Source organism: Schistocerca americana, chromosome X (assembly GCF_021461395.2).
Source record: "Schistocerca americana isolate TAMUIC-IGC-003095 chromosome X, iqSchAmer2.1, whole genome shotgun sequence".
Classification (NCBI taxonomy): domain Eukaryota; kingdom Metazoa; phylum Arthropoda; class Insecta; order Orthoptera; family Acrididae; genus Schistocerca; species Schistocerca americana.
Window position 1 is genome coordinate 583,182,755 of NC_060130.1, and position 15,020 is coordinate 583,197,774.

Sequence of the window (15,020 nt, forward strand, 5' to 3'; positions counted from 1 at the left end):
AAAAAATTTAAAACCTGGTTTATAATGTCTGAAATCAGTAATTTATCTAAAATAAAATCTGCAGAGGCTACAGTTAAAACAGAAGTTGGGAAATCTGTTAAATAATGTGACAACCTCGTTGTTAAAGAAAACAACCAAACAATAAATTATAGCAGTCAGATGGCCAACTTCTTTAATTACCACTTGATTGAAGTTGCCCAGAAGATTGACATAGACAGTTCATCGACTAAAGGAATAGAATACATGCAAGAAGCAATGCTTTATACTAATCACAATAACTCCATGCTATTCCAAAGAAATGAAGAATATAATTATATAATTAACTCCTTCAAAAACTAAGAACACTGACAGAGGAAGGAAAGTACTAAATCCTATTCTTTACATTTATGTAATGTATTCAGTTTTTATATATGGTTTTATAAAAAGGCACGGCCAAACTTTCAGGAAACATTCCTCACACACAAATAAAGAAAATATGTTACACGGACATGTGTCCGGAAACGCTTACTTTCCATGTTAGAGCTCATTTTATTACTTCTCTTCAAATCACATTAATCGTGGAATGGAAACACACAGCAACAGAACGTACCAGCGTGACTTCAAACACATTGTTACAGGAAATGTTCAAAAGGTCCTCTGTTAGCGAGGATACATGCATCCACCCACCGTCGCATGGAATCCCTGATGCGCTGATGCAGCCCTGCAGAACGGCGTATTGAATCACAGCCGTCCACAATACGAGCACGAAGAGTCTCTACATTTGGTACCGGGGTTGCGTAGACAAGAGCTTTCAAATGCCCCCATAAATGAAAGTCAAGAGGGTTGAGGTCAGGAGAGTGTGGAGGCCACGGAATTGGCCCGCCTCTACCAATCCATCGGTCACCGAATCTGTTGTTGAGAAGCGTACGAACACTTCGACTGAAATGTGCAGGAGCTCCAGCGTGCATGAACCACATGTTGTGTTGTACTTGTAAAGGCACATGTTCTAGCAGCACAGGTAGAGTATCCCGTATGAAATCATGATAACGTGCTCCATTGAGCGTAGGTGGACGAAAATATATATATATATATATATATATATATATATATATATATATATATATATATATATATATATGTGAATTGAAAAATAATGTGTTCTATGGAGAGACTCTTTTGAAAGTCAAACTGAGTATCTATTTTGAGTGAGATTCATGTGTAAATAACCTTTCCCAGCACCTCCGAGATGGAGGTACATAGTGGGCCTTGTCAGTGATTATTATCTGTCTTACCACCTTTTTAATATATATATATTTACACATGAATCTCACTCAAAATAGATACTCAGTTTGGCTTTCAAAAGAGTCTCTCCATAGAACACATTATTTTTCAATTCACAGATCCAATTATACAATATTTAAATGATAAAATATTGCCAACTAGTATTTTCTGTGGCTTCTCAAAAGAATTTTATTATGTAGTTCACAGTATTCTCCTAAAGAAGCTCAAATATTATACTATTGGAGATGTTGCTAGTAACTGGTTTTCATTGTATCCAACTGAAAGGATGTAGAGTGTTGTATTAAGAAACTCAGGGAGTGTAAAGAATGAATCATCATCTTCAGAATGGGGAAAAATCACTAGAAGTGTACCACATGGATTGGTCTTGGGTCGTATGGCTCGTCTATCATATCTAAGAATCAGAAATAATTCACTTTGCTGACAGTGCAAGTACTATAATCGAGCCTAATTGAGTAACTTCAGCATTTGAAAATGTAAATCATATTTTCTTGTAAAGTAACAACTGGCTCACTGCAAATGGACTGTAACTGAATTTGGATTTTCAATACATGCAATTAAGTGCTGTGCAAGACCTGGTCACATCATTGAAAATAATTGACAAGGGTAAATTAATAAGTGAAACAAAATTTTCTAAATTCTTGGGCATTTAGAACATGCAGTGCAACTCACATATTATGGATCTAAAACACATAAGTTCTGGATTACAAATTTTGGAGATGAAAATGTAAAATAATTGACTTGAAAATTTCATTCACTTGAGGTACTATGACATCATATTCTGGGATAGGTGGTCATTATGATACAAAATTGTTTGGGGCACAGAAGTGTGTAATAAGAGTTGTATGTGGTGTTCACCCTAGAACTTTCCGTGCACTGCTCTTTAAATGGTTGAGCATGCTGACATTATGAAGTTTAAAACTTCCTGGCAGATTAAAACTGTGTGCCTGACCGAGACTCGAACTTGGGACCTTTGCCTTTCGCGGGCAAGTGCTCTACCATCTGAGCTACCGAAGCACGACTCACGCCCGGTACTCACAGCTTTATTTCTGCCAGTATCTCATCCCCTACCTTCCAAACTTTACAGAAGCTCTCCTGCGAACCTGGTTCTGCAAGGTTCGCAGGAGAGCTTCTGTAAAGTTTGGAAGGTAGGAGACGAGATGCTGGCAGAAATAAAGCTGTGAGTACCGGGTGTGAGTTGTGCTTCGGTAGCTCAGATGGTAGAGGACTTGCCCGCGAAAGGCAAAGGTCCCGAGTTCGAGTCTCGGTTGGGCACACAGTTTTAATCTGCCAGGAAGTTTCATATCAGTGCACACTCCGCTGCAGAGTGAAAATCTCATTCTGGATTATGAAGTTTATCAACTATCATCACAGATTTGTGCATGTGCATGTATTTAATCATTGTATGTATATAAATATAGTACTTTAGTGAAGTGTGTTGAATCTGGTAGTAATTGGAAAGTACTGTTGCCTGCAATTATAATGTACGTGGTCATTAATCAAGCCATGTAACAGTATTAGGGACGAATTTCAGTAGTATTCACAAACTGAACTGTGATTCTTCCCATGTAGAAACATGTTGATGGTACATCTCCACTGTTTATAAATTGTATTTCAGGATCAAATAGAAAAATAACCATAATTTATTTGTTAAATAGTGAATTATCAATAATACATGCTGGAAACATCATGTGAATAGACAGCTCATTGTTATATTTTCTGTTGAGAAAATGTGCTATAGGGTCACAATTATGATCCATGGAGTATTAGAATAACTTAACTAATTTACTTATGGATGGTCCATATGCAGACATCAGTGTCATTGCTGAAAATCCCGATTGTATACGCAGTAGGCAAGTTTTCAAATACCACTCAATAATTTCAGAAAGATACTAGAGTATGTTCTGATGACACTTGAATGAGATTAACCAATGCACTGTACATTTAAGAATGGTTATGATTCCTTTAAACAGTTAATCATCCATGTGTGGCCAGCGTGCATTATTGGTCATTCATTATTTAACAAATAAATTATGATTATTTTTCTATTTGATCATGAAATACTATTTATGAACAGCAGAGATGTACTGTCAACGTGTTTCTTCATGGGAAGCGGCACAATTAAGTTTGTGAACAATACTGAAATGACCATACACATTAGCATTGCAGGAAAAAGTAATTTCCAATTACTGCCAGATTGAACACACATCTGTAAATTATTACTTAGTTCATATAACAGCAAAATTTATTGGACTTGCAGAAGTGTTACAAAATTCTGCATAACTCATTTCACATCTCTATCCAGCATTGTCTTGGTACAGACCCAGACCCAAACTCAAACTGACTGACTGACTGGCAACAAATATCTGCTTTGGTGGTAATATCTCAATGCAGATTTCTAGCAGCAGCATGTTACGTTAAATGTTCAAATACTGTGCTAAATGGGATAAAGATATGCTCACAAATGGCAAATATGCATCTGAATGGCTTGACAGGGATCTGAATTGCTGTTTCCCCAAGTCCAGTGTCTTACCATTACACTACAGTTTTCAAATAAGATTATTAATTAATTAATTAATGTGTTGTACTTTCCATTCATGTCATGTGCACTGTAGTGTTTTTGTCACTTCATTTTTGACTTGTTGACTACCCTCCCAAACTCAGATATTGTATATTTGTTAATTAGACCTGTCTATAAAGATATTATCAGTGGTGGTTTTGTAGCAATTTGCTACCCTAGTTTTTGAGGATACAGGTGGAATTTGTTTTTAATAAGTAGGTAATTACTTCAAAGTAGTTTGTGAATAGATTAAAACTTTCTGTGGGTGCTTGGTATACACTTGCTGTTATAAAGTATGTGTTAATGTCTATGATCTTACATGTATGATAATTTCTGATGAATGTAGGAATTCCTTTCTCTACTTATGCTCTAGAGAAGTGAGATGCTGATCTAATTTCTGTAACATTTTGCATTCCCAAACCATAATGTTCAGAGAGGCAGATCAGTTGAAGCAGAAAACAGTAAATCAGTGAGAAAAATGATGGCTTGAACTGACTTTCAAGCAGGTGTCCCTGATGATGCCTTCTAGTCAACTGTGCCGCACCTCCTTTTAATCACTTAGGAGAAGTGAATCAGTTTCAATGCCCTATTAATAAGTTACAGTTTGTTGGTGCATGATTCCCTGTTCCTTCAAGAGAATTCACAAAAGTGAAGCTGATATCATCTTTTATCTGTGTTAGATATTTGTGATATGAATATTAAAATTTCTTGAAGAGTCTAGTCATCATTCTAAACAAGTAGTGAAGAAATTTTAATATCATAAATGAGACACATTTTCCTCTTTTGTTGTTTCATCCTGCACAGTGGCATTTTGCCCGTGTTTTAACAGTGTATATTGGACCATAGCCCATATTTACAGTTCCGCAATCTTTGTATTTGAGTGTGATTGGTCATGTAAAAATGGAAGAGTGTGAGTGCAGTTTTAACTGAGTTTTCACCTTATGTATATTTTTTTAAGTTTTATAATTTTTTTCAGTTTTATAAATTTTGAATACATTTATTTTATTTTAGCAGACAGTTGAGTGCTCTACAAACAACATGTCTGTGTGCAAGTGTACAATCACTGACCCCCTCCCCCCGCACACACGCATACATATTCATTTCTCAAATATATTGTTTTCAGATTACTTATTACTTACATGTTTTCCTTTGTTTTATGAAACATCCCATAAATCCTCATTCTTTCTTTTTTCAAGGAGTTACCAGTCCTTCAGGAAGAGTTAAGCAATATTTACAATAAACAGCTCAGTAATGTTGTTTTGCCTACAAGAAATCTTCTGTTTATTGGTGGGGAGCTGAAAACTTGGGATGGAAAATGAGAACTGTCACAACAAAGGTAATCTTAATGTTTTTGATGTTAATATGGGTAAGCCTGTCAACTAAGTAAAAAGTTCTCAAAGACTATTCTTATACTTTAAATTATCTAGTAGAAATTTGCTTTTTAAGAATGTGGTCTTTTAGTTGTGATGGTTTTATCAGATCTTTTGCCCATCTGCACTATGTTGTAGAGTCAGTGTAGAAGACATTCAGTAGCATAACATGTCTTTATATATGATAACTAATTTGCACACTTTCTCTCCATAGTGTGTGAACATAGATAGGGATTGTGTGTGTGTGTGTGTGTGTGTGTGTGTGTGTGTGTGTGTGTGTGTAGGTGGGGGGGGGGGGGGGGGAGAGAGAGAGAGAGAGAGAGAGAGAGAGAGAGAGAGAGAGAGGGCAGTTGGATTATATTTGTTCAGAAATGGTGATAACACAGGCCAAAGAAAAAATTTTTTTGAAAAACTTTTTTTACTTTGATAGCTGACTTTGATAGCTGATCTTTATGGATTTTTATGAGCCAAATCCAAATCTAGCCTTAGTTTTTTTTGTATCACCCATACTTTCTGAGCTATATGCTTTTTATTATATACTATAAAAATCTTATCGTATATGGTAAATGGGGAAATTGATCAATGCCTTAGTACAAAATAAGCATGGTTTGTATTTACTGTAAGCTACTTAAAACAATGATATGTGTTTATAGAGGTTTCACTTGTCAGCTGCAATTGGTTTGTATTTTCTTTCTCTTTTTTCTTTGATGCTTCTTGCATTGCTTTTTCTACAATGAGTCGTTTGCTGAACTTCTCGGTGAAGTGACCAACAGTAGTCCCCTATCATGTTGGTGTTCCAGTGGCCTTGGTAGCATTTTTCCATCACTTTAATGTTTTGGTGAAAATGCTCTCCTTGCTCCTCTCTAACATCTCCCATATTGTCCAGGAAGTAATCAAGGCGACTGTTCAAAAAGTGAACTTTCAAGCTCATTAAACATCCTAAAGTTTCAAACTTCTTTAATATTGTAGCTGTAATAGAAACATATTCTGGGTGTTCCTAAGAACTTTGTAATGACTTGCTTGAATGATAAACTTGCTTCTTTCTCATATAAGGTCATTGTGGATTCAAAGTTAACATAAAGCATCAATTTTCTAATGTCAGGTCTGACAAAGATGCCTTCTTTTAGTTTAGTTTCTGAAAGGTGAGGAAGCTTTTGGCAGAGATACTTAAAACATGGTCCATCTTTTGGCAAAGCCTTTACAAACTGTTTCATTAGACCTAACTTTATATGTAGAGGTGATAGGAGTACGTTTTTTGGATCTACAAGGTTTTTATGTAGAATATTCTTCTCACCAGGTTTTAAATAGTCCATCACAGGCCAGTTTTTTCTGCACCAGTGTTGATCCCTAGCCCTACTGCCCCATTCACACAAGAAACATTGAAATTTGGTAAAGCCACCTTGCTAACCAAGGAGCATGCATGTTACTTTTAGATTGCCACATATCATCCATGAGCGGAATAGCCTAATTTATTTAGCACTATTTCTAGGCTTTCATAGCTTTATTTCATATGTACAGAATATCCAACAGGTATAGATGCTTACATGTTACCATTGTGTAATGAAACAGCTTTTAAACTAGTGCCGCGCGGGATTAGCCGAGCGGTCTAAGGCACTGCAGTTATGGACTGTGCGGCTGGTCATGGAGGAGGTTCGAGTCCTCTCTCGGGCATAGGTGTGTGTGTTTGTCCTTAGGATAATTTAGGTTAAGTAGTGTGTAAGCTTAGGGACTGATGACCTTAGCAGTTAAGTCCCATAAGATTTCACGCACATTTGAACATTTATTTTAAACTAGTTTTGGATGAATCAATAAACAGCCTCCAGTCTTCCTTTTTGTATTCAGTACCAAACTCATTCATCAGACCAGGAATGTCTGAGCAGTACACTAAATCACCTTCTTGTTGAAAAAACTTGGAAAATTGCTGTTCTCTCTTTCTATACATGTATGTGCTGGTTCCAACTGCCAATAAATTCTTTTCTTTTAATCTAGAGCCAAGCAATTCAGCTTCTTCTTTCGTTAAGCCCAGATCCCTAACCAAATCGTTAAGCTCGGTCTGAGTAAACAATTTGGGCTCTAGAGTTTCTGTATTACAGTGGAATTCATCAACATCTGGTTATGTCACATTGTACATCAGAAAATACTTCTGTTGGAATAGAATTTAAATCATTTGGTGGTTCAGGAACCAGCAAATCTACACCATGCCCTACTGATCAGATGGCAGACGGAAGGTTAGGGTAGCTCATTACCTTCTTATTTTTCGAATTATGACCAGTAATATCAACACTGTAAAAGTAGCAGTCATTGGAATGATTTCTTGTCTCCCTCCATATCATAGGACCAGCAAACCTAAAGGCTTTTTTTCTCCTTTTTGGACCATTTTCTCAAATCTTCAACACACACATAACATACCTTATGCGGTGCCAAAGATTTATCTTGATCACCAAGTTTAGATCCAAAGTGTGATAGATAAGCCTTTTTCACAAAGTCTGTAATGTTTCTTTGGTGTTTTTTAATCACAAATTCACCACAAATATGACAAAAACTGTCAGCAGATTTTTTGCAACTATGATTATACATTGTCCTGAGCACATGTACAGGAAATGGGAATGTGAAGTTATGTCGACAGTAAACAAAAAACCATCTGTTAACACAAAAATAGAATCGACCTTTTTTTGCCAGCAAATGTTTTTCAGCAGTGCTACCAATGTCATCTACATTTATTACACCTCCTTTTTAAATTATTTTAAGTGTATAAAAGCTTTTAAATTTAAAAAAAATGCTTAATTTAATAAATTTAACTGTAAAATGTGAAGAAATGGTGGGTGATACAGTTTGTTAAGTATCATATTTGGATTTCCCACCCTAAAAAACATAAGAATAAGGTATTTTCAGCAAAAAAGTTTTTCCATCATTGGCCTGTGTAATCAAAAGAGCCAGAGGAGCATCATAATATGCCAAGCTTCCAAAAATATTCTGAATTGTCTTTGCGTGGAGGAAAGCAACCAACTTTCACAGAACATAGTTGTCATCAAGCAAATTAAGAAGTGCATTGTATCTTTTGGTCTCCAGTACCCACCTAAACACGTTGCTGTTAGCATAGTCTCTCTCTCTCTCTCTCTCTCTCTCTCTCTCTGGCTAATCAGACAGGAAGTCGGAAAAGTAGGTCATGGGAATTTATTTTAGGTATAGGGAAGTATACTGGATGTTAAACTAGTAAAACATACTGGTAAATTAAGATTATAGTTACACAGTATGGGCAATAAGTCAACAGATACCTACACAAACAGCAAAACATATTTCAGATATGAGGAAGGTAAATGAAAATAAAAACTCAGATGGAAAGAAACAGCTGTTATAGAGAATACAAGAGTTCCAAACAACCGATAATAGGAAAATAATAATTTTGTTTACTTCAGCAGATTCTATTTGGAAATATCTGTGAGAAGATGTGAGAGTATAGTGAAAATTTGGTTAGGGTAACATGTGAAAATAGAGATAGTATCAAGAAGACAGAACAGAAGTTTATGTTGGATAGACACATTATTTCATCAGTTAAGATAGCAGATGGCAATGTAACCAACAACAGAGACAAAATTGTACAAAGCGGTAAAATATTTCTTTAACTCTTTGAGTATTTTGAAAGACGAATCAGAAACACACATAGTTGCTAATGGAAATGAAGACTTCCCAAAAGTAATCCCAGAAGAGGAACTTGTACGAAGCCAGTCAGTGTATGAAGAAAGGAGAGGCATCAGGAGATGGTGTTTTGATAGAAATTGTTGGATCTGGAGCAAAAGTAATGCAAAAGGGACTTGCAATATTATTTACTAAATGTGTACAGAGTAAACCAGTTTCTCCACTGTGGAACGATGGTGTAGTTTTTCTATTTTAACAAGAAAGGAGAAGTATAAGACGCAAGAAACTAGAGTCCTGTCAATCCTCTCTCTGTAATATGAAAGATGTTCACTAATGTTATCCTCAGCCCACAGAAAAATATTGCAGGGTTTCAGTTGGGAATATCCACTGCCATAGGTGAGTGGTCAGCATGGCAGACTATCATGGGAGGGGCCCAGATTCAGTTCCTGGCCAGATCAGATATTTTCTCCGCTCAGATGGTCGATGTTGTCTTGTCTTGTCTTGTCTTGTGTTGTCTTCATCATCATTTCATCCTCATCAACATGCAAGTCACTGAAGTGGTGTCAACTGAAAGGACTTGCACCCAGTGGGAGGCCACAGTTTCACACACATTTAATTTCATTTCATTTCATTCATGTTGGAAAAGGAACAAGCTAGCTTTAAAACTGTATATGACACAACAGAACATTTTAAATCAGGAACAAAATTATAGAATGGAGCAATGAGTTTGAATTACCAGAAGAAGACCTCATCTTTGACATAGCATGGATGGTAGGGAAGCCAAGGTATGGGAACATCTCCCAAATTCACATGGTATATACACTAAGAACATGTTATACAAGAAATCCACGACAAAAGACTTCATGGTTTAAATAGCTTGATAATAGAAAAGTTTCAGAGAAGTGATAAATATAATGAAAAAGGCAAATGATGAACAAGAAAAGAGAGCTACATTTGTATCTACCTTCAATTCATCAGTCTTGCCCAAACTTGTAAATGCTGGCTTCTTTCACCTAAATGGCACATGCTCCTAATCCATTTGGCTAAAAACTTATCGTTATTTAATGTAAGGACCGTGTATCATGTGAAAAACATGAAGAAATGAATATGAAATCGGAACACCTTATTAACTGTCACACATTTATGTAAACTTTTGCAGAAATCATGAAGTTGAGATCCAAGACGTCTGATATTTATATTAAAACCATATAGCAGAACCAGTAAGTCCCACAAACAACACAGTAACCATTGTAGCATCACCATCTTATGAAAAGATGGGGTAAAATAAAATGTGTGGAGTATCAAATGGATTCTGGGTACATATGGAATATTTCGTATTTGGACTGGAAGATTCAAAAGGGTCTGTGTAACATTATATACAGCTCCCCTGCCCATTCCACCTTTGTATGTTGAACTATTATGAACCACCTGTTGTCAGAGGATCTGTATCTCCTGAACATGGAGCAGAGCAGACACTTTGCAGTATGACAAAGTCATTCTCTGCCATTGGCATTTCTTTGTTTCCTTATACCCTCAAACCCATTGCTTTGTGAAAGTGGTGAAGTTTTAAGGGTCCTGTGGCTATTTCCTGATCTAGATATATTTGCTAGACATAGAAGCACCAAATATTAATCTACGCAGATTGGTATTCAGCAACATAAACTCTACAATGTATCACCAATTATCTTTGTTTGAACATAGAGACAACATCCAAGAATATATGGATCATATCAACAGCAACAACAACAACAACAACAACAACAACATGATCTGCCACACTGTCAATAAATCCATGACAAAATCTTACAGACAGCTCAGAAGATAGTATGAAACTTGATAGAGTGACAAGTTTCACTCTGCAGTCTGGGACAGAGGGTCTGTTCTGCAAGGGTTCAAGAACAGCCAATTATGAAGGCTAAAACCTGATTGTATTGTTGTGAGCATTGTAATTGAACCAAAGTGTCACCAGTTGTTGCTGTGAGGAGGTCCGAACATCGTAAACCATTTAAAAAAATCATGGACCATGAGGTAGAAAATCAGAAACATGTCAGTTGAGAAGCTGAAGGTGTTCTGTTAATACTGTTACAAAGAATGGGATCTTCCAGGCCAGATACCTGTGGAGAATTTTGCTCAATCACTATCATCAAGGCTCCAGCTTTGTCACCCCCAACCAAACACTGAGAGAAGCAGTCAGGACTTCTGCAGATGCAAACACTTAAGTTCAGAACTACACTTTCTCAGTGTGGCAACTGAATTCGGTAATATGTGCAACATGTAACACGCTGTCAGGTGTGAAAAATCTACTGTTGTGTGTTACAGTACTGCTCCAGAAATGCTTAAGACATTTTCCCTGATCATAATGCTATATATGAAACAGGACAGTTTCTCAACTCACGCAAAAACTGTTTAAATGTTCGCCCCTGTTTTAAATTATAAAGATTTGAACATGTTTTTGGTACTCATTTCAAATGATAACCATATGTAATCCTGAAGGTACTGTAGTGGACTAGGTTTGATTGAGAGAAGTCTACTGTGATTCCCTTACTGCCTTTAAAATGATTCAACAGATGCACCCACTGGAGGAAATAATATGGACGATCAAATAGATCCTCCTTCTTCTATGAATTCAAAAGAAGGAATTAGCATTCTGCTGCGTAAGAGTGCATGTTGGAACGTGTACCAATGACGAAGTTGGTGGAACATTCAAGGACGCTTGTTAAGGACATATTGTGGATAATGAGCTGTTCATTTGCACTGATGCAGCGTCGAGTCTGAAGGTTGTGTTCCGATGGTCAGAAGACTGGTTGGAAGTGATGAACAATAAGCTTCCAACCATGACATTCATACATATGGTCACAGAGGTAGCTTGAACTGGCCCTAATGTGCCTCCATGTAGGACATCGTCCTCTGTCCATGGCTTTCTGCTGCAGCAGTGTATATATAAGGGTGTAGGCTTCCTTGTCAGTGTCAGTTTGGATAAAATTCTTTTGGGCAATAGTCTGCATCACTTTGAAAATAAATACAAATATTACAACCAACATATTTTGACCATCTTTGCAGTGATCCTCTTCTGAACCACTACACTGTTAGTTCTAGGTATGGCCTTCCCTGTATACCATTCTATTTAGGTTGTAATATGACAACTGACTTCACTACACTGGAACGTCATTTGACAGTTCAGTGTCAAGATTCCTGTGAAGTGGGTGTTGTATGGAAGGCTATTGCCTGTCCTACAATATTAGATGTTTGATGTAAGCAACAAATGTTGATGCTGTACGGCAGTTCCCTTGTGGGTGGTTGTTTATGCTGGCAATGCTGGATTTTAATAAGCTGTTGGCTGATGTATACACATCGTCCATTGGACAAAAGTCTCTGGTTGATAAAGGAAAAAAAGTCCAGCAGCTGCACATATCTTTATTTTGTTTTTTTATATGGAATTAGATGAAGAACATAATAAAGTAAAATATCTAGCTTAGCTTCTTCAAACAGGCTGTACCTCCAGCACTGTAAAATTTTGTGTCACACTCTTGGATTTCTTGGCACAACAGAGAGCTCTTGAAGGCAACAAAGCTATCCTGAAAGTAAGCAATAAGACGCCATGCAGTGGACACAGTACTGCACGTGGCATTGTGTAAAACCAAAAAGTATGTCAGGAAGTGCTGTGTTTGGCTGTTGATTACGTAAGGACACTGAGAAGGGAAAGTTAACTATCCGAACAAAGGGAAATTACTCATAGCGAACTTTACAACAATATGTCAAAGAAGACAATAAAGGAAGTTGACACTACATGAAAGAGTGGCTTTTTTCTGCCTTCCTCTGGTTCATTGTGTAGTAGTGAGCTAAGTAATATGGAAGGCAGACTAACTCATTACTAAAGGAGACCCACAGTCCATAACTGAATGCCTGGTGTTACCTTTTCTGAGTACTTTTTCTAACAGAGAAGGTTACATTCTTCTCACTATAAATTAAAACTCTAAAAGTTATGCTTACATTTTCTTACATTCGAACATGTTAAGAAATGATTGATAAATGTATGAAATGGACACATTGCAGCAGTCTGGGCCTCCAGGGATAGAATACCATCTCTCCCCCTCTCATAGGGCTTAGGAGCCACAGAGTATTTAAGCAGGAAGCTGAATTCGAGTGAGACCTTGTTGGATTTTCTGTCAACTAGTAATTTAACAAAAGTACCGAATTGTATTTCCCTGTGGTTCTGGTACTTTGTGAAAGATATAATTGTAACATATATTCCCATGTGCTGCTTTTACTACTACTACTGCTACTACTACTACTGCTACTACTACTAGTAGTAGTAGTCAATGGCTAGTTTTGAAAAAAAATTTTAATTTCATTGTGCATGTAGTAGTGGCAGTATTACTACTACTACTAGTAGTAGTAGTAGTAGTAGTAGTAGTACTGCCACTACTACATGCACACTGAAATTAAAAATTGTTTAGTAGTAGTAGTAGTACTGCCACTACTACATGCACAATGAAATTAAAAATTGTTTTCAAAACTAGCCATTGAAATTTGGCTTTGCCCATCATTTTTTGAATACCTAATTTCTAAGATTTTGCCTTTTTTCATATCTGGAACCTTTTTTCTTTTCAGGTAGCTGTTTCTCAAGCAGACTGACATTTCCTGATCTTCGGCTGGTTTCTTTGACAAAGAGAAATTCTGTGTTGTATCATATTCAACTATCCACCAACTATCAATTTGAATGAGTTTTTAAATTCCACTTGCAGCCAGAGGTACAAAATTCTACCTCTGATAGTTCTCTTGTGTGACAGGTTAAACAGAATTTAGTTTCTGTACAATTCAATCTATATTTTGTTTAGTTATGTTTATTTGAGTATATACCTGTAGCTACTTTTAAACCATTCCTTCAACAGTTGCCCTTCATTGTTGTTGCCAATAGGTTCAGCAGTGTGTTATCACCATTACTGTATTCTAATCCCAGTTTTGTCTGACCAGGTAGATAATAGCAGACTGCAGTTATCAGTTGTCATTACAGTACCAATGACATGTTTGTAACATTACATTTTAAGATATAGATATTACTCTATTGGCAAATATTTATTTCCAATAATATTGTAGTAAACTTTAATTTTATTGCTTTTGTTGGGCAATACAATATTGTTCTTTAATGGTATTGTTTGTTGATGTTCTTTTTCAATATATGTGCAATTGATATAATTTGTCTTTGGTGCTTTTTCTCATTGCCAGATACTTATAGGGAGTTAGAAGTGAAAGCATTGTAATTCTATCTCACATTTTAGTATTGTTGTTGTAGATCATCACAGGAGCCTGTTGGAAAAAAAAATATTTAGTATTCTTTAAATTTAGTGGTTCATGTTCCTAGCTGTTCAATCAAACAGCTTTATGCAAATTGTCTGGGCTTCATTCTTTGGTACAATTATATTAGATGTATGACTATTGAACTCTAATGATTGTTGCTCTGTTTGGAAGGCTCATCATCTGCTTCCGTTTTCATGTGTATTTGTATGTAAAAGTTTTCTCTTTTGTTTTTAAAGATGCTGTGCATGAAACAATCTGAACTTTCATGGCCTAAGTGTGTTGTGTAATAAGCAGGTGCAAAATTTCTCATAAGGCTACATGGTTTTCTTCTATTGGTATTTTGTAAGGTACACATGGGAATAATAGCTATTGTGTATAACATTTTTAGTTTTATCTAAGTATTTGTATGACATGGACTGATCTTTTCAGTGTGTAAACTGAAAGATGAAATTTTGCATAAAATGAATAATTGAAGTAACATAGACCACATATGTTTGTGGATCTCTGTATCAGGTAAACTGACATGGTTTCAGAGCAGATTATCCTCAAATGTCTTTTTTTTTTTTTTTTTTGTAGTGTGTTACATCAAAACATTGTGCTTTCTGTCTGTTACACCATTTGCTGTTTTGACCTAGTATTCTCATAGTCAGGTATCAATCACAGCATTTATTGGCAGAGATGAACATATAATTTAAAGTTCAAAATAGTATAATTATCATAAAAATCTCAATTTTCATACAACATATTACAAGAAGGCATGAAGCACTGCAAGAAGGCATGAAGCACATGGTGTACTGATAAACACATCATTCCATTTTTCTTAGTTGTAGATAATATGATGATATTGATAATCTGCATATTTTGGCAAAAACTGTAGC

The 15,020-nt window shown here is 36.1% G+C and overlaps 1 protein-coding gene across 1 annotated transcript in view; it reads left to right on the plus strand.

The window, feature by feature from the left end:
- Positions 1-14,700, plus strand: part of LOC124555493 (protein FAM91A1) — a 169,651-nt gene extending 154,951 nt beyond the window's left edge. The window contains exons 13-14 of the mRNA XM_047129418.1: positions 5,035-5,174; positions 13,456-14,700. Of these exons, the coding sequence (XP_046985374.1) occupies positions 5,035-5,157 (123 nt within the window). The 3' untranslated portion in view covers positions 5,158-5,174; positions 13,456-14,700. The remainder of the gene's footprint in view (positions 1-5,034; positions 5,175-13,455) is intronic.
- The last annotated feature ends 320 nt before the right edge of the window (positions 14,701-15,020 follow it).